Source organism: Neofelis nebulosa, chromosome 4, assembly GCF_028018385.1.
Source record: "Neofelis nebulosa isolate mNeoNeb1 chromosome 4, mNeoNeb1.pri, whole genome shotgun sequence".
NCBI lineage: Eukaryota > Metazoa > Chordata > Mammalia > Carnivora > Felidae > Neofelis > Neofelis nebulosa.
Genome location: NC_080785.1, coordinates 162,446,424 through 162,461,104, shown reverse-complemented (window position 1 = coordinate 162,461,104; position 14,681 = coordinate 162,446,424). Strand labels below are relative to the sequence as shown.

Genomic DNA, 14,681 nt, shown 5'->3' with positions numbered 1-14,681 from the left:
GTTAAGCGTCTGACTTCGGCCCAAGTCATGATCTCACAGTTCATGAGTTCAAGCCCCGCATTGGGCTCTGTGCTGACAGCTCAGAGCCTGAGGCCTACTTCGGATTCGGTCTCTCTTCCTCTCTCTCTCTGCACCTCCCCCACTCATGCTCTGTCTCTCTCACTCTCAAAAATCAATAAACATTAAAAAAAAAATTCAAAGGACATATCTGAGATGGGTTTCAAAGCAATCCAGCTGGGGGAGAGTTTACAGACGAAAAGATGGCCAGCTGATAACTATGGCCACTGGGGGACAGGTACTTGGTGTTCATTTTACTGTCCTGGCTAGTTTTGTGTATATTTGAAGGTTCCTATAAGAGTAAGTAGACAGGAGGTCTTGAGAATGCTCATCGTGAATATTTAATTAAAAAAACTGCAAGATGAAAACCTATGCAATGTGGAAGTCAGAATTGCTAAATTAGGGGCACCTGGGTGGCTCAATCAGCTAAGTGTCCAACTCTCGATTTTGGTTTAGGTCATAATCTCATCGAGCCTCACATCAGGCTCTGCAGACAGCATGGAGCCTGCTCAGGATTCTTGCTCTCCTTCTCTCACTCTGCCCCTCCCCCACTGTCTCTAAATAAAACTTAAAAAAAAAAAAAATTGCTACATTATACCCTAATTCCATTCCTGTTTTACCAGAAACAGTTGGCCCCAAGAAAAGGCGGTGGTCGATTCATTATATACTGACCCCCTTGAGAAATGAGATAGGATGGTGGTCTGCCTGGTAGTTTGCCTTGTAATCCTGGGGCTAGATGAAACTTCAGCTGTTTAAAGAAAAAAGAAACAAAAAAAGCCACTATGAATAAAAAAGTTCACAGAAAAGGTGCAGTTCTTTGGCATTACCAAGATAGCACAGAGAATCAGGTTCTGAAGATTAAGTACCCTTCTCTTGTTCTAACCAGGAACAGTCTTGATAAAGGTAGCAATTAGCACCTGCCAGTTTGCTGAGCCATGTTACTGGAGCTCTTATTGGAGGGGCCAGACCCTGAACCAGACAAGGAAACAAACTCTCAGATCATCAAAAGATAAAGTGGCCAAGAACCCAACCTGCACTCAAGTCCCATGCTCTTTGAGTTTTAAAAATTCCAGAAGAGTTACTTTGACTACAAACTGGGAAGGAGTCTATACATTTAGCTTCAATGGGCATAGAACTTAGAAACAATAAGTATTAATAACTCCTGTTACCTTATACAGCATGAGTTTAGCTGTTTTGGGATCTAATGCTCGATATTTGGTTAAAGAAAAAAAACTGAAGAAGTACAGCATATACATCTAAGCTAGTTAGGAGGTATAGACAAGAAACAAACCAGGAAGTACCGCCCCAGGGGACCTATGGCTCCAAGTCTGGTACCGTGTAAGGGGACAGCCAGTCTCCACCAAGATGAAAGGAGTCAAGGGGTCTTACACTTTGTCTCTCCGTCCGATTTGCTTCTTCTGGGTGTGTAAAGTTTGGAAACAGGCTTGGGGGATTTGTTTTCCTCTGCCATTCCCACTCTGCGGTCCTCACCACTTGTCTGGCTCCCGTTTTCTAGACATCCATTCACTTCCCGACTGAGAGCATGAGCTCCATTCTCCAAGGATAAATCTTTATTTAAAAGGGATTTGACTTTAGCCAGGTAGCCCTCCTATAGCAGGAAAGGATAATTTAAGTAGCAGTGAATGCAAACACGTGGCAATAAGAGAATAAGGAAACACGCATTTCCTTTATAACTATTGGGTAACAGGGAGAGCTGGGAGGATTCTGCCTCCCTGGTCACACAGGAGTTAACACGGGAGGGGATGTTTCCTAGACGCCAGGATGTCAAGAAGTGACTTACCTCTGATAATTCTTCTTTATGTAATTTGGTTTCCAAGTCACATAACTGATTCTTTATTTCTGTTTGCAGAAATTCATGCAAGAGATTCAATTTCTCCTTCACACATTCCTAAGGGAAGAATATAGGTTTAGATGTCCTCAAACACCCGAGTTACTAACTAATGGACTAATAACACAGATAATTAAGCTGCTTGATCACAAAATAACCGAATGGCAGGAAATGCTGATTCTGCCTTAAAAAACTGAATATTCACAAGACACATTTGTGATGGTACAATGTGATCTTAACAAATGTATCTCCAGAGTGGTGAAAAATGAAAGGCTAGATGTGGGACAGAGACCTAGAACAGTGTTTTAGGAAAAACTGTGCTTTTGAGGAATAAGACCAGGATAAGTTACAATTCAGAACTGATGGTGTGGAACCTAGACTGGGAAACTTGTCAATGAGTTACCAAAAATGAACCAAATTAGCAGCACATTAAGAATAGTATCTAGGGGCGCCTGGGTGGCTCAGTCGGTGAAGCGTCCGACTTCAGCTCAGGTCATGATCTCGCGGTTCATGAGCTCAAGCCCCGCATCGGGCTCTGTGCTGACAGCTCAGAGCCTGGAGCCTGTTTCAGATTCTGTGTCTCCCTCTCTCTCTGACCCTTCCCCATTCATGCTGTCTCAAAAATAAATAAACGTTAAAAAAAATTTTTAAGAAAAAGAATATTTACGTTATCCTTGAAACTATGGGGATAAGCCAACTCCAACTTAAACTTTTTATGAGCCACAGGGGCACCTGGGTGGCTCATTCAGTTGAGTGTCTGACTTTGGCTCAGGTCATGATCTCCTGGTTCAGGAGTTCAAGCCCCACATCAAGCTCTGTGCTGACAGCTCAGAGCCTGGAGCCCGTTTTGGATTCTCTGTCTGTCCCTCTCCCACTTGGGTGCTCTTGCGTGCTCTCTCTCTCTCTCTCTCTCTCTCAAAAACAAACGTACGTGAAAAAAAAAAATGCTTGAGGCACAAAGTGTCTGTCAAATAATCACATTTGGTAATAAAATTTAAGGTGGGGATTACCTTTTCTGTAAGGCTATCTCTTTCCAAATCTTTGAGCCTGTGGGAAGAAAACAGGGGAGAAAGAAAGGCTGTTAAGCAACTTTGTTTACTTTAAGAATTAATACCACAGTTTTACAAGAACTTTGGAAATAAACTGGATATATATGAGTGTTAGAAAATATATATATATGTGGTGGTTTTCTCCTCCTCCTGAGGTCCTCAAGTCCTGCTAGAATGCCTACAAAGTCATTAAGAAGGCACATGCAACCTGAAGGAGGTCCGCCTCTTTAGTTTTTCAGTTTTTCTTCTTCACTTTTTCTGAAGGTGAGGGGCTAGAGGAGTTTGAGAGAACAGGTGCTATTTCCAAAGGAACTGGGACAGTGAAAGCAGCCCGCACAGTTGGGGTCCTCCTGTTCACTGACTTACAGGTGGTCTCCCTCTAGTTCTTCTGGCAAGACCCCAAGGAAGGGCACACCACAGGGTGGCCAGCGTTGGAGTGAGTAGACCAAGGCCACAAGATGCTGTGGGGAACAGCCAGCTAACATTCCCAAAGGCTGGGGGGATGTGGGGAGGGGGGGTAGGCAGCATTCTAATGAGGAATGTAAGCATTGGGGAAGTAAAGGCATCTGGGGCAGCAGAGGCGCCCACACTCAGAGGCAACAGATGGGAGTGAGAAGACTGGCTGGCACCTCACCAAAGATCTCTTCGTTTCGAGTGTCTGTACCTAATCTCTTAGGAGTGCACACTGGTCAGGAGTTTGGCTGGAAAAGCACAACCTGATTTGATTATTGAGGATTAGCGTCTTGCCTTTTTTTTTTGGGGGGGGGGGGGGGGGGCAGTGGCAGGAGAGAAGAGGAAAGGAGCAAGAGCAGAAGACACCAAGGAAAGAGAGAGGAAGAAACAAGCTGTGGTTCCTAGCCCGGGTGCCAGCTGTAGACATGGGAGGAGAACAGGTCTAACCAGCTTGGTTAGCATCTGTCACTGGAGAAGAAGTACCCTGTGCAGGGACCAGGCCTTCATCATCTCTGAACCCTCCCACTCAGCACCTGTACAGATGGCATAACCCGTTATCTATCACCAGCTGAAAGGGCAAGAACAGGGCTCTCCCGGCTGGTTTTTCCAAGGGCAAATGCGAGCAGCAAAATCAGGAATGCAAGCAACAGGCTTTGCTGGACTAAGGTCATACAGTGGCTGCTCCAAGTGCATGTGGACCCCGCCTCTAGCTTTGATCCCCAACACATCTATGGGTCCCTGTTATGCCAAGCCCTATTCCAGGCAATGAGTTGGGTAACTGGATGCAGGGACTGCCGGGCAGGGACCTCCTGACCTGGGTGGGTCAGGAAAGGTCTTTCTATAGTATAGACAAGACTGACTGCAGATATGGTGACAGTATATACTATATATATTATACACACACACACACACACACACACTCCTTGCATGTAACCCCTTCCAGGCCAAGTCATTCTACATTTTTTTTTTTAATATGAAATTTATTGTCAAATTGGTTTCCATACAACACCCAGTGCTCATCCCAACAGGTGCCCTCCTCAATGCCCATCACCCACCCTTCCCTCCCTCTCACCCCCCATCAACCCTCAGTTTATTCTCCGTTTTTAAGAGTCTCTTATGGTTTGGCTCTCTCCCTCTCTAACTTTTTTTTTTTTTTAACGTTTATTTATTTTTGAGACAGAGAGAGACAGAGCATGAACGGGGGAGGGTCAGAGAGAGGGAGACACAGAATCTGAAACAGGCTCCAGGCTCTGAGCTGTCAGCACAGAGCCCGACGCGGGGCTCAAACTCACGGACCGCGAGATCACGACCTGAGCTGAAGTCGGCTGCTTAACCGACTGAGCCACCCAAGCGCCCCTCTAACCCCTTAACCCCTGAGCCACCCAGGCGCCCCTTTTTTTTTTTCCTTCCCCTCCCCCATGGTCTTCTGTTAGGTTTCTCAGGATCCACATAAGAGTGAAAACGTATGGTATCTGTCTTTCTCTGTATGACTTATTTCACTTAGCATAACACTCTCCATTTCCACCCATGTTGCTACAAAAGGCCATAATTCATTCTTTCTGATTACCAAGTAGTATTCCATTATGCATATAAACCACAATTTCTTTATCCATTCATCAGTTGATGGACATTTAGGCTCTTTCCATCATTTGGCTATTGTTGAAAGTGCTGCTATAAACATTGGGGTACAAGTGCCCCTATGCATCAGCACTCCTGTATCCCTTGGGTAAATTCCTAGCAGTGCTATTGCTGGGTCATAGGGTAGATCTTAAAAATTTTTAATTTTTTGAGGAACCTCCACACTGTTTTCCAGAGTGGCTGTACCAGTTTGCATTCCCAAGTCATTCCACTTTCAAAGTAACCCAGGTTCTGGGAGAGCCACATGAGAATAGCTACACAACTCTGTATGCACAGCCAGAGGTACACATCCCGCTACAGGAATGGAACATTGGACTTCCCAGTCATCCCACTCACAAAACTGTGGCAACACACAGCCCCTTGATCCTCAAGTCAGGCATTAAGAACAATGCTCAGCTGCCTGTGAAGCCCATCAAAGTACCCTCTTCACCAATGCTGACAACCCCTACATCTGGGCACGAGACAGATCTGTGGGTCTAAATGCTGTTGACCTCTCCTATGAACTGGGATTGTCTAGCTTGGCAGAGAAAAACCAAAAAATCTTCAGAATACCAAAAATGTCATGCCCTGCAAAGACTGGATTTAACCTGTCTGGCCCCAGAGAGGAAGGTTAAGAGCCCAGGGCAGGCACTGAGGAGCCAGAGTGTGGCAAGGAGGAAGCTGGTCAGCGCACCTCCCCTGACACCCAGGCTTTCACCGGAGAGTCCATCCCTTCCCCGGCAAAACCGATGACACCACCACACATCTGCTTTACATTCAGGGCCGGAGGATCGGAAAGACGTGAAGGACCAGGTAGAATACTCAGAACGGCAGCCATGTTATGAGATAAAACTTTAGGTCCCTTCCAGCCCAAGATCCCATGATTCATTTCTAGTTGCTTCCCTCATGCAGTAGTCCTAGAAGGGAAATAAAAACATATCCAGGTCCCTGGGTGGCTCAGTCAGCTAAGCGTCCAGCTATTGACTTTGGTTCAGGTTGTGATCTCACGGTTCAGGAGATCGAGCCCCACGTCGGGCTCCATGCTGACAGAGTGGAACCTGCTTGAGACTTTCTCTCTCCCTCTTTCTCTGTCCTTCCCCTGCTTGCACAAGCACACTCGTAAATAAATAAATACATTTTAAAAACGTGTATCAACAACTGAAGGAATAAAGCAAATACAGTTCTGAGGGCTTCTGAAGAGCAAAGGTCTAAGAACACCATCAGGAAGGACTGGCCCAGGGGAGTGGAGAGGGCTCAGTGGGAACGGAGCAGGGAGACCTGCCCAAACAGGGAGCTGGCTCAGGGTACACCCAAGAAACCCACACAAGTCAGGCTAGTGCCAGTCTGAGGGAGGTAGGCAACACCAGGCTAAAAAATTGATTTTCTTCCATAGTTACACCACTGAAGGAACCATGGGGGGAGGAGGAATCCAAGACATCAGAGCCATGTTTTAAGAAAATTAATCTGGCAAAAATACATGATGTAGATTAGACAGGAAGAGATTACAAGATGTTAAATCACTCCCTAACACCCTGAAACTAGAAATGCTGGTCTGAAACGGGATTTAGCAGCAGGAATGGAGAGCACGCTAGCGAAGTTACAAGAGGCAGAATTAACGGAGTTTTGTAACTGTCTACGTGGCAGTCAGGGTAGGGCCATCTGAGACAGTATCTGTGGTAGGCAGGATAGTGACCCCTCCCCAAGAGAGATGTCCATGCCCTAATCCCCCAGAACCTATTAATATGTTGTCTTACCTGGCAAAAGGGACTCTGCAGATGTGATTAAGGTTAGAGCCTTTGAGATGGGCAGATTATCCTGGATTAGCCAGGTGGGCCCAAACTAATCACTTAAATCCTTAAAAGCAGAAAAAAATCCCAGCTGCATTTCGAAAGATGTGACTACAGAAGGTTCAGAGAGAGATGTGACAGGAGAACCGGCTTTAAATATGGGAGGAAGTGGGCCATGAGCCAAAGGATACATCACCTCCAGAAGCTGGGCATGGTTAGAGCCAGCAAGAGAAGAACGACCTCAGTCTTACAACCGCAAGGAACTGAATTCTGCCAACTTGCAAGAGGAAGCAACAGATTCTCCCCTAGAGCCTGCAAGAAAGGAATGCAGCCTGTGGACACTTTTGCATCCAGGGAGACCCAAACCAGATTTCAGACCTATAGAACTGTTAAAACAGATGTATGGGTTATTTAAGCCACTGAGATAACTAGTTATGGCTACAACTGAAAACGAATACTGTATCAGAAATTCAGGACATTTTGGTAGGGAAAAAGTAAAAAGGCCAGGAGTTTGAGGAGTGATGGTTCAATGAATAGCAGCTCTCTAGATGGCTATTCAGCAGCTAGAGATTAAAAGAGGCTCTCCTGGGGCGCCTGGGTGGCTCAGTCGGTTAGGCGGCCGACTTTGGCTCAGGTCACGATCTCGCGGTCCGTGAGTTCGAGCCCCGCGTCGGGCTCTGTGCTGACAGCTCAGAGCCTGGAGCCTGTTTCGGATTCTGTGTCTCCCTCTCTCTGACCCTCCCCCGTTCATGCTCTGTCTCTCTCTGTCTCAAAAATAAATAAACGTTAAAAAAAAAATAAAAAAAATAAAAAAAAAAATTAAAAGAGGCTCTCCTGAGAGAGATATCAAAACTGGAGGTAGTCCTGTCCTGCTGACAGGCCCAACTGCTACACGGAAGTCCTAGGACTAGGGGAGCCTGGGTGGCTCAGTCGGTTAAACAGCCAACTTCGGCTCAGGTCACGATCTCAAGGTTTGTGGGTTCGAGCCCCGCGTCAGGCTCTGTGCTGACAGCTTAGAGCCTGGAACCTGCTTCAGATTCTGTGTCTCCCTCTTTCTCTGCCCCTCCCCTTTTCGCACGCTGTCTCTCTCTCCCTCTCAAAAGTAAATAAACATTAAAAAACAAATTAAGGGGTGCCTGGGTGGCGCAGTTGGTTGGGTGACCAACTTCCGCTCAGGTCATCATCTCGTGGTTTGAGTTCGAGCCCCGCGTCGAGCTCTGTGCCGACAGCTCAGAGCCTGGAGCCTGTTTCAGATTCTGTGTCTCCCCCTCTCTCTACCCCTCCTCTGCTCACGCTGTGTGTGTCTCTGTCTCTCGATAATAAATAAATGTTAAAAAATAAAATCATTTAAATAAATAAGTAACAACAACAACAACAACAACAACAACAACAAAGTCCTAGGACTAGAAGAGATAAGGGTCCAAGAATGAAAGAAAAATGATTAAGGGGGTTGGGGGGGGGTGTTGATGAAGAAAGAGCATCCCTGGTAGTAAACAGCATCACAAAAGCCAAGGATAGAAAGGATTAAAAAGCAAGATACTGAGAGATGAAAAAGGATAGATCACCACCTCAATCCTTAATAGAAGAATGTCTGATCAAGGGTAGAACTGGGGGTGCCTGGGTGACTCAGTGGGTTAAGCGTCTGACTCTTGATTTCGGCTCAGGTCATGATCTCGCGGTTCAGGAGATCAAGCCCCGCATCAGGCTCCGTGCTACTGGCACGGAGCCTGCTTGGGATTCTTGCTCTTCCTCTCTGTCTGCCTCTGCCCCCCTCTCTCCAAATAAACACACTTAAAAGAAAAAAAAAAAAAAAAAGAGTAGGACTGGATACCTGGCACAAAAGCTAAGGTGGCAGAAGGAACAAGTCCAGACCACCAGACAATTCTATAAGCAGCCAAGCCAAGGTGAAGGTTGGAATGATTAGCAGGAATTTACATCATCTCTGAACGGCACTCACTGCTACACGAGCATCTGCCTCAGTATAAGATGTGCATGTTGCTGCACTAAATTATGCTCCCCTAATGGAAATGACACACACAGGTGACCTTGTGATAAGCAGCACGGGTTTTCTTGCAGGTGCTCCCCCGCCACATTTACACCTATCAGCCGGGCGAGTCTTCATAACGCCCAAGGGCAGCAGGTAGCGCCACACCATTTTACAGATAGGGCACCAAGAGGTTAAACAACTTAGTCCTACAGCTATGGTAGGAAGGATTTGAACCCCAGCAGTCTGCACCTCTAGAATACTCCTGCAGAGGAGAACTAGAAAAGAGAAGTCCCGGGGCATCTGGGTGGCTCAGTCGGTTAAGTGCCTGACTTCAGCTCAGGTCACGATCTCACAGTTCGTGGGTTTGAGCCCTGCATCAGGCTTGTGCCAACAGCTCGGAGCCTGGAGCCTGCTTCGGATTCTCCCTCTGCCCCTCTGCGCACGCGCTCTCTCAAAAATAAATAAACATAAAAAAAAAAAAAAAGGGTAAGTCCATTCAATACCCACTTAGTGGGAGCCATGGAACTAGAGTTAAGAAGTTGAAGGGCGCCTGGGTGGCTCAGTCAGTTGACCATTCGACTTCGGCTCAGGTCATGCTCTCGAGGTTTGTGAGTTCGAGCCTGATATCGGGCTTGCTGCTGTCAACACAGAACTCACTTCGGATCCCTCTGTCCCCCTCTCTCTCGGTCCTTCCCCCGCTTGTGGTCTCAAAAAACATTAAAAACAAACAAACAAACAAATAAATAAATAACATTTTTTAAAACCTGAAAAACAGCTTAATCTAATCACAGAATGGCTAGCAGTTAAAAGAGCTGTCACAATTACGAAAGCTAATCAGAGTTGTGCAAAGGAGGTTGCTATAATCAATGTGTGAATCCAGGCTTCATAAAAGGGGAAAGTCTGGCATGCATGCCTTTCAGAGTCTACACAAGCTACAGATACAGTGAACAAGGCAAACGAATCACCATCAGCTCCAGGTTTGGAAAGGCAGCATGCGGGTGCACAGATAGAATTCGACACCCTTCCTATTATGGGGAAAAGGGATGGTCTTTCCGAGGACGGTCTTAAGGACGAATGGACAGTAGCCAGCCTGGGGAAGGAGTAGCTAGAGCTCAGCCTCACACCAGCTGCTCTGCAAGGTCTCAGGCCCTGAGAACCTAAAAGGAGGTCTGTATGGCTTGTGAGAGGAACACAGGATGAGTGACGCAAGTGGACAGGGATTCTGAACTTCAGGACCAGTGCGGGGCAAGGAAACCATCAGATCCAACTTTTTTAAGAGGATCACAGTTTCCGCTGCTAGAAAAGCCTTGAGTGGCAACAGGAAGACCAGTGAAAGAATTCTCGCTTTTCCTGTGCAAATGGTGGTTTCGACAGAGTAAGAAAAATAAGTAGAAGAATGCGGCTTGTCCCAAAAAGGCAACATTTTTAGATTTGGGGCAGAGTACACTTCAAAAAAGAAGTTAAAGACTTAAAAACCCAGACATTGAAAATTCTTTGATACATATCTAATGGAACTGTGTGTTTAAAAAAAGCAGCTGACATGGGGAACCCGGGTGGCTCAATCAGTTAAGCATCAGGCTCTTGATTTCGGCTCAGTTCACGATCTCAGGGTTGTGAGATCGAGCCCCGCGTTCTGACAGTGGAGCCTGCTTAAAATTCTCTCTGCCCCTCCCATGCTCACCCTCTAAAAAAAACAAGCTGATATATATATACAAGTAGAAGTGACAAATGCAGGAGGACCAGGCCTAACTTTGTTCTTAGAGTATTCTACTGGACTTAGAGACCTCCTGTGTTATAAATCATACTTCTAATTCTCATAAAGAAGTTGTACCTCTATTTATGAGTCTTTTAAGGGAGTGTTGAATGCCATGTTTATGTGTGGATTTTGTACACTGAAATTCAAAATGTAAGAAAAGCTGTTGAGAGTCACATGAGACCATTTCAATGTCCACCACGTGGTCTAAGGCAGAAACACCAAACCACACCTACAGTAAGCAATTCTAGTTCAAAGTGATATGGAACCTAGGGTGAATGGTGGATTGTAAAACTCACCTAAGAGCATTCAAATTCAGCCAAGCACTTGCACTGGCCCAAGACAACCCCCAAGCCAGTGGCCTGTTCAAAGACCCTAGTTGAAAGGAACGGTTTTGGCAAAAAGCAGACATCAGCAGGAATCCTTGCTTCCTCTTGATGAACTCCTGCAGCACCCACTCTAAAGAACTCTTGAGGATTAAATGAGAGTATGTCAAGTTTTGTATACAATTGACTGGCAGAACTGAAAAAAAAAAAAAGTTGGCTTAGCCAATAACAATGCTAACAGGTGGGCCTTTATGTCTCGGCATATTCTCATTTCATCCACTATGCATTTCGAGCCCATGTCAATCTAGTCCGCACCGATAGCTTGTTCATGACACTCGCCCCAGGTCAAACAAGCCAGTGGAGATGGGAGGTCTCACCATAGGAGTAAAGAAGATCAGGCCCAAACGCCTCTAGGTTGGGTCCAACATCATGAAGCCAGGGACTTCCACAATTCTGTTTACATTCTAAGTCATATCCCTGGAGACTACAGGTAAAGCTTCTTGGGCAAGACACACCCCCTCTTGTGCTTAAGAAGTGGCCTGAACCTTAAATACCTGGTAGGGAGTCCCAAACACCGCCCCCACATACACACACACATACACACCTCCAACTCCAAAAGCCCCCATCCGACTGGCCAGGCACGACCATAGGAAACCGGCACAGGGAAATCGGGCAAAGGCTCAACCAGGCTCACAAATCCGGCTGAAGTGTTCAGGCCTGGGCGAGGTTCCCGGGACTCGTGTTCCAAGGGGTGCAAGTTTTCAGGACTGAAATTGGAGCCCTTTCACAAAGGGGAGCCCAGTGTTCTGACCCCCCCAACCCCCGTGCACAGAAGCTTAGCAAGGCTTCCTTGATGCCCGCTCCCAGGCACAGATTTACTGGGAAAGGCTCTTACAGCCTTCATGCTGCCCGAGCCCCGCTTCTGCGCTGCGCGGTGGGGGTTCCTTCCAGAACGTGACTTCCCCGGCAGGCCGAGATGGAGGAAGCCCCCCAAGAAAGACGGGGCTCGCAAACCTGAGCCGGCCGCGCCCGGGCCCCGAGCGGCGACGTCTGTCTCTGGAGGCCGCCATCGGGATGCGCTGCGCCGGGTGCCAAGGGGGGCCCCCCAAAACGCCCCCCGGGGACCGGACCAGCTCGACCCCCCAAGCGGGCCGGGCACCGGAAGTGGAGGCCGAAGTGCCCGGGCCGAGGGGTGTCCTGAGGCCGCGGGCTGCCCACTTCCTGCGCGAGCCGGCCGGCGGCAGGAGCCAGGCCCGTGGCTCCTCTGGGCTGGCGTTCCCCGAGGAGAACCCAAAGCTCGCTCTACTTTGAAATCAGGAAGGACCCCCAAGTTACGAGTCACCAGGGAACTGTGAAGGGCCTCGGCCCATTTTGGCGCCAAACGGCCAGGGGTGCGCGCGACCGGAAGTGCCACCCTGCCCGCGCCAACCGCCGCCGAGCCGTCCCGCGCATGCGCGCCCGTCTGTCAGCGGCAGCCAAGGGCTACCTACAGGGGAAGCAACCCCCCCCCCCACCCCCAACGCCGTGCCACTTCCCCCTCACCCCCGATCCGAGTTCACGGACCCCCCCCACAGCACCTACCGCCTACGGACATCATCGGGCAGCGAGATGGCCCGGGAAGCCAGCGTGGGCACCCGGGCCGGGGCAGTGCGGGCAGGCATCTCGGAAACTGCAGCAGAGACCGCGGCGGCAGAGGCAGCCCTGGCTTTTCGCGCGGAAACCAACGGGGAGGGGCGGCGAGCAGAGGCGGGGCGTACCATCTCGGCCCGGGCGTGGGGGAAGGCGGGACATACCATAGGGATAGAGGCCATACCATGTGCCGGCAGATGGAGCGGAGCGGGTCGTGCACAGGGGCCGCGCATGCGCGAGACCGGCGCACACCCCCATATGGAGCAGTGGGCTCATCCAAACTCCGCTGTTTGCTGGGAGCCTTGCTTGAGAGGTTCATTCATTCATTCTTCCTAGCATGCTGGGGATAAAACAGGGAGCGTCGGGGTTCCAGCATGTGGGCTCTTGGGATTGTAACTGAGGACTTGAACTCAATTCCATCTATATGCTCACTATAACGACCTTGGACAAGTCTCCATTTCCTCATCTTTAAAAAGGTGCTAATCGCAGAAAATCTTGAGAATGCACAAACTATGTAGGATCTCCCGGCGTGGGGCGGCTCAGGCCACTTCCACAGCCTGTGTGTTTAAAAAAAGCACCAGAACTTGAGATAGTCACTTCAACAAATGGTGTTGGGAAAATTGGGTATCAATATGCAAACAAGTAAAGTTAGATCCTTACCTTACACCATTTAAAAATTAACTCAAAATGGATTAAAGATCTAAATGCAGATTTAAAACCATAGAACTCTTAGAAGCAGGGGGGAGGGAAGGAACAAAAGGGGAGGGAAGATAGCTTCACAACATTGGATTTAGCAATGATTTATTAGGTCACCAAAGCACAGGCAACAAAAGCTAAAATAGATGGGACTGCATCAGATTTCATTTATGCACAATAAGGGAGTCAACAAAGTGAACAGGCAACCTACAGAATGGGAAAAAAATATTTGCAGACCATGTATCTGATCAGGTGTTAATATCCAGAATAAAGAGCTACAACTCAACAACAAAAAAAGACAAACTGATTTTCGAAATGGGCAAAAGAGGGGCACCTGCGTGGCTCGGTTGAGCGTCCAACTCTGGATTTCAGCTCAGGTCATGATCCCAGGGTCGTGGGTTCTGTGCCAAGTGTGGAGTCTGCCTAAGACCCTCCCTCCCTCCCTCCCTCTCTCTCTCTCTCCCCATCCCTCTCTCCCTCTCTCTCTAATAAAAAACATTAGGCATCCAACTTCAGCTGAGGTCTTGATCTTACAGTCCTTGGGTTAGAGCCCAGCATTGCACTCTGCACTGACAGCTCGGAGACTGCTTTGGATCCTCTGTCTCCCTCTCTCTCTGCCCCTCTCCCTGCTCTCAAAAATTAAAAAAAAATAATAAAAAATTAAATTAAAAAAAAATTTTTAATGGGCAAGGGAGGGGCACCTGGCTTAGTTAAGCATCCGACTTCAGCTCAGGTCATGATCTCACTCAGCTCAGGTCATGTGAGTTCGAGCCCTGTATCAGACTGTGTGCCCACAGCTCAGAGCCTAGAGCCTGCTTCGGATTCTGTGTCTCCCCCTCTCTCTGCCCCTTCACCGCTCACGCTCTCTCTCTCGCTCTCAAAAATAAAATAAAAACATTAAGAAAAAATTTTTTTAACGGACAAGGGGTGCCTGGGTGGCTCAGTTTGTTGAGCGTCCAACTCTTAATTTCAGCTCAGGTCATGATCTCAGGGTTCACAGGATGGAGTCCTGCATCAGGGTCTGTACCGACAGCATGGAGCCTGCTTGGGATTCTCTCTCTGCCTCTCTCTCAAAATAGACATTTTTTTTTTTAATGGGCAAAAGATTTGAATAAACCATTACCTAAAAATACACAAATGGCCAACAGACTTTGTGAAAAGACACCCAACTTCACTAATCCAGGAAATGTAAATCAAAACCACACTGAGAAGTCACCTCATTCCCATTAGAATGACCACTATAAAAATGACACACACACACACACACACACACACACAACAGCAACAACAACAACAACAACAACAAAAACAAATAAATGCTGGCAAGAATGTAGAAATTAGGACCCATGTGTGCTATTGGTGGGGATGTAAAAATACTACAGCCACCAAGGAAAAGAATGGAGGTTCCACAAAAGATTAAAAATAGAATTATGAGGAAGTGCCTGGGTGGTTCAATCAGTTAAGCATCCGACTCTTGA

The 14,681-nt window shown here is 47.7% G+C and overlaps 1 protein-coding gene across 4 annotated transcripts in view; it reads right to left on the bottom strand.

Moving 5' to 3' along the window:
• The window catches only part of DNMT1 (DNA methyltransferase 1), a 47,905-nt gene extending 35,294 nt beyond the window's left edge, over nucleotides 1–12,611 (bottom strand). The window contains exons 1-5 of one of the 4 annotated variants that reach the window (XM_058728084.1): nucleotides 12,460–12,611; nucleotides 2,917–2,953; nucleotides 1,859–1,966; nucleotides 1,447–1,666; nucleotides 730–805 (exon numbers count right to left, since the gene is read on the bottom strand). In XM_058728084.1, the coding sequence (XP_058584067.1) occupies nucleotides 730–805; nucleotides 1,447–1,666; nucleotides 1,859–1,966; nucleotides 2,917–2,953; nucleotides 12,460–12,539 (521 nt within the window). In that variant the 5' untranslated portion in view covers nucleotides 12,540–12,611. Of the gene's footprint in view, nucleotides 1–729; nucleotides 806–1,446; nucleotides 1,667–1,858; nucleotides 1,967–2,916; nucleotides 2,954–11,482; nucleotides 11,780–11,892; nucleotides 12,221–12,459 lie in introns of those variants that run through there. The other 3 variants (XM_058728087.1, XM_058728085.1, XM_058728086.1) reach the window with 3 other exon arrangements.
• Between the last annotated feature and the right edge of the window lie 2,070 nt (nucleotides 12,612–14,681).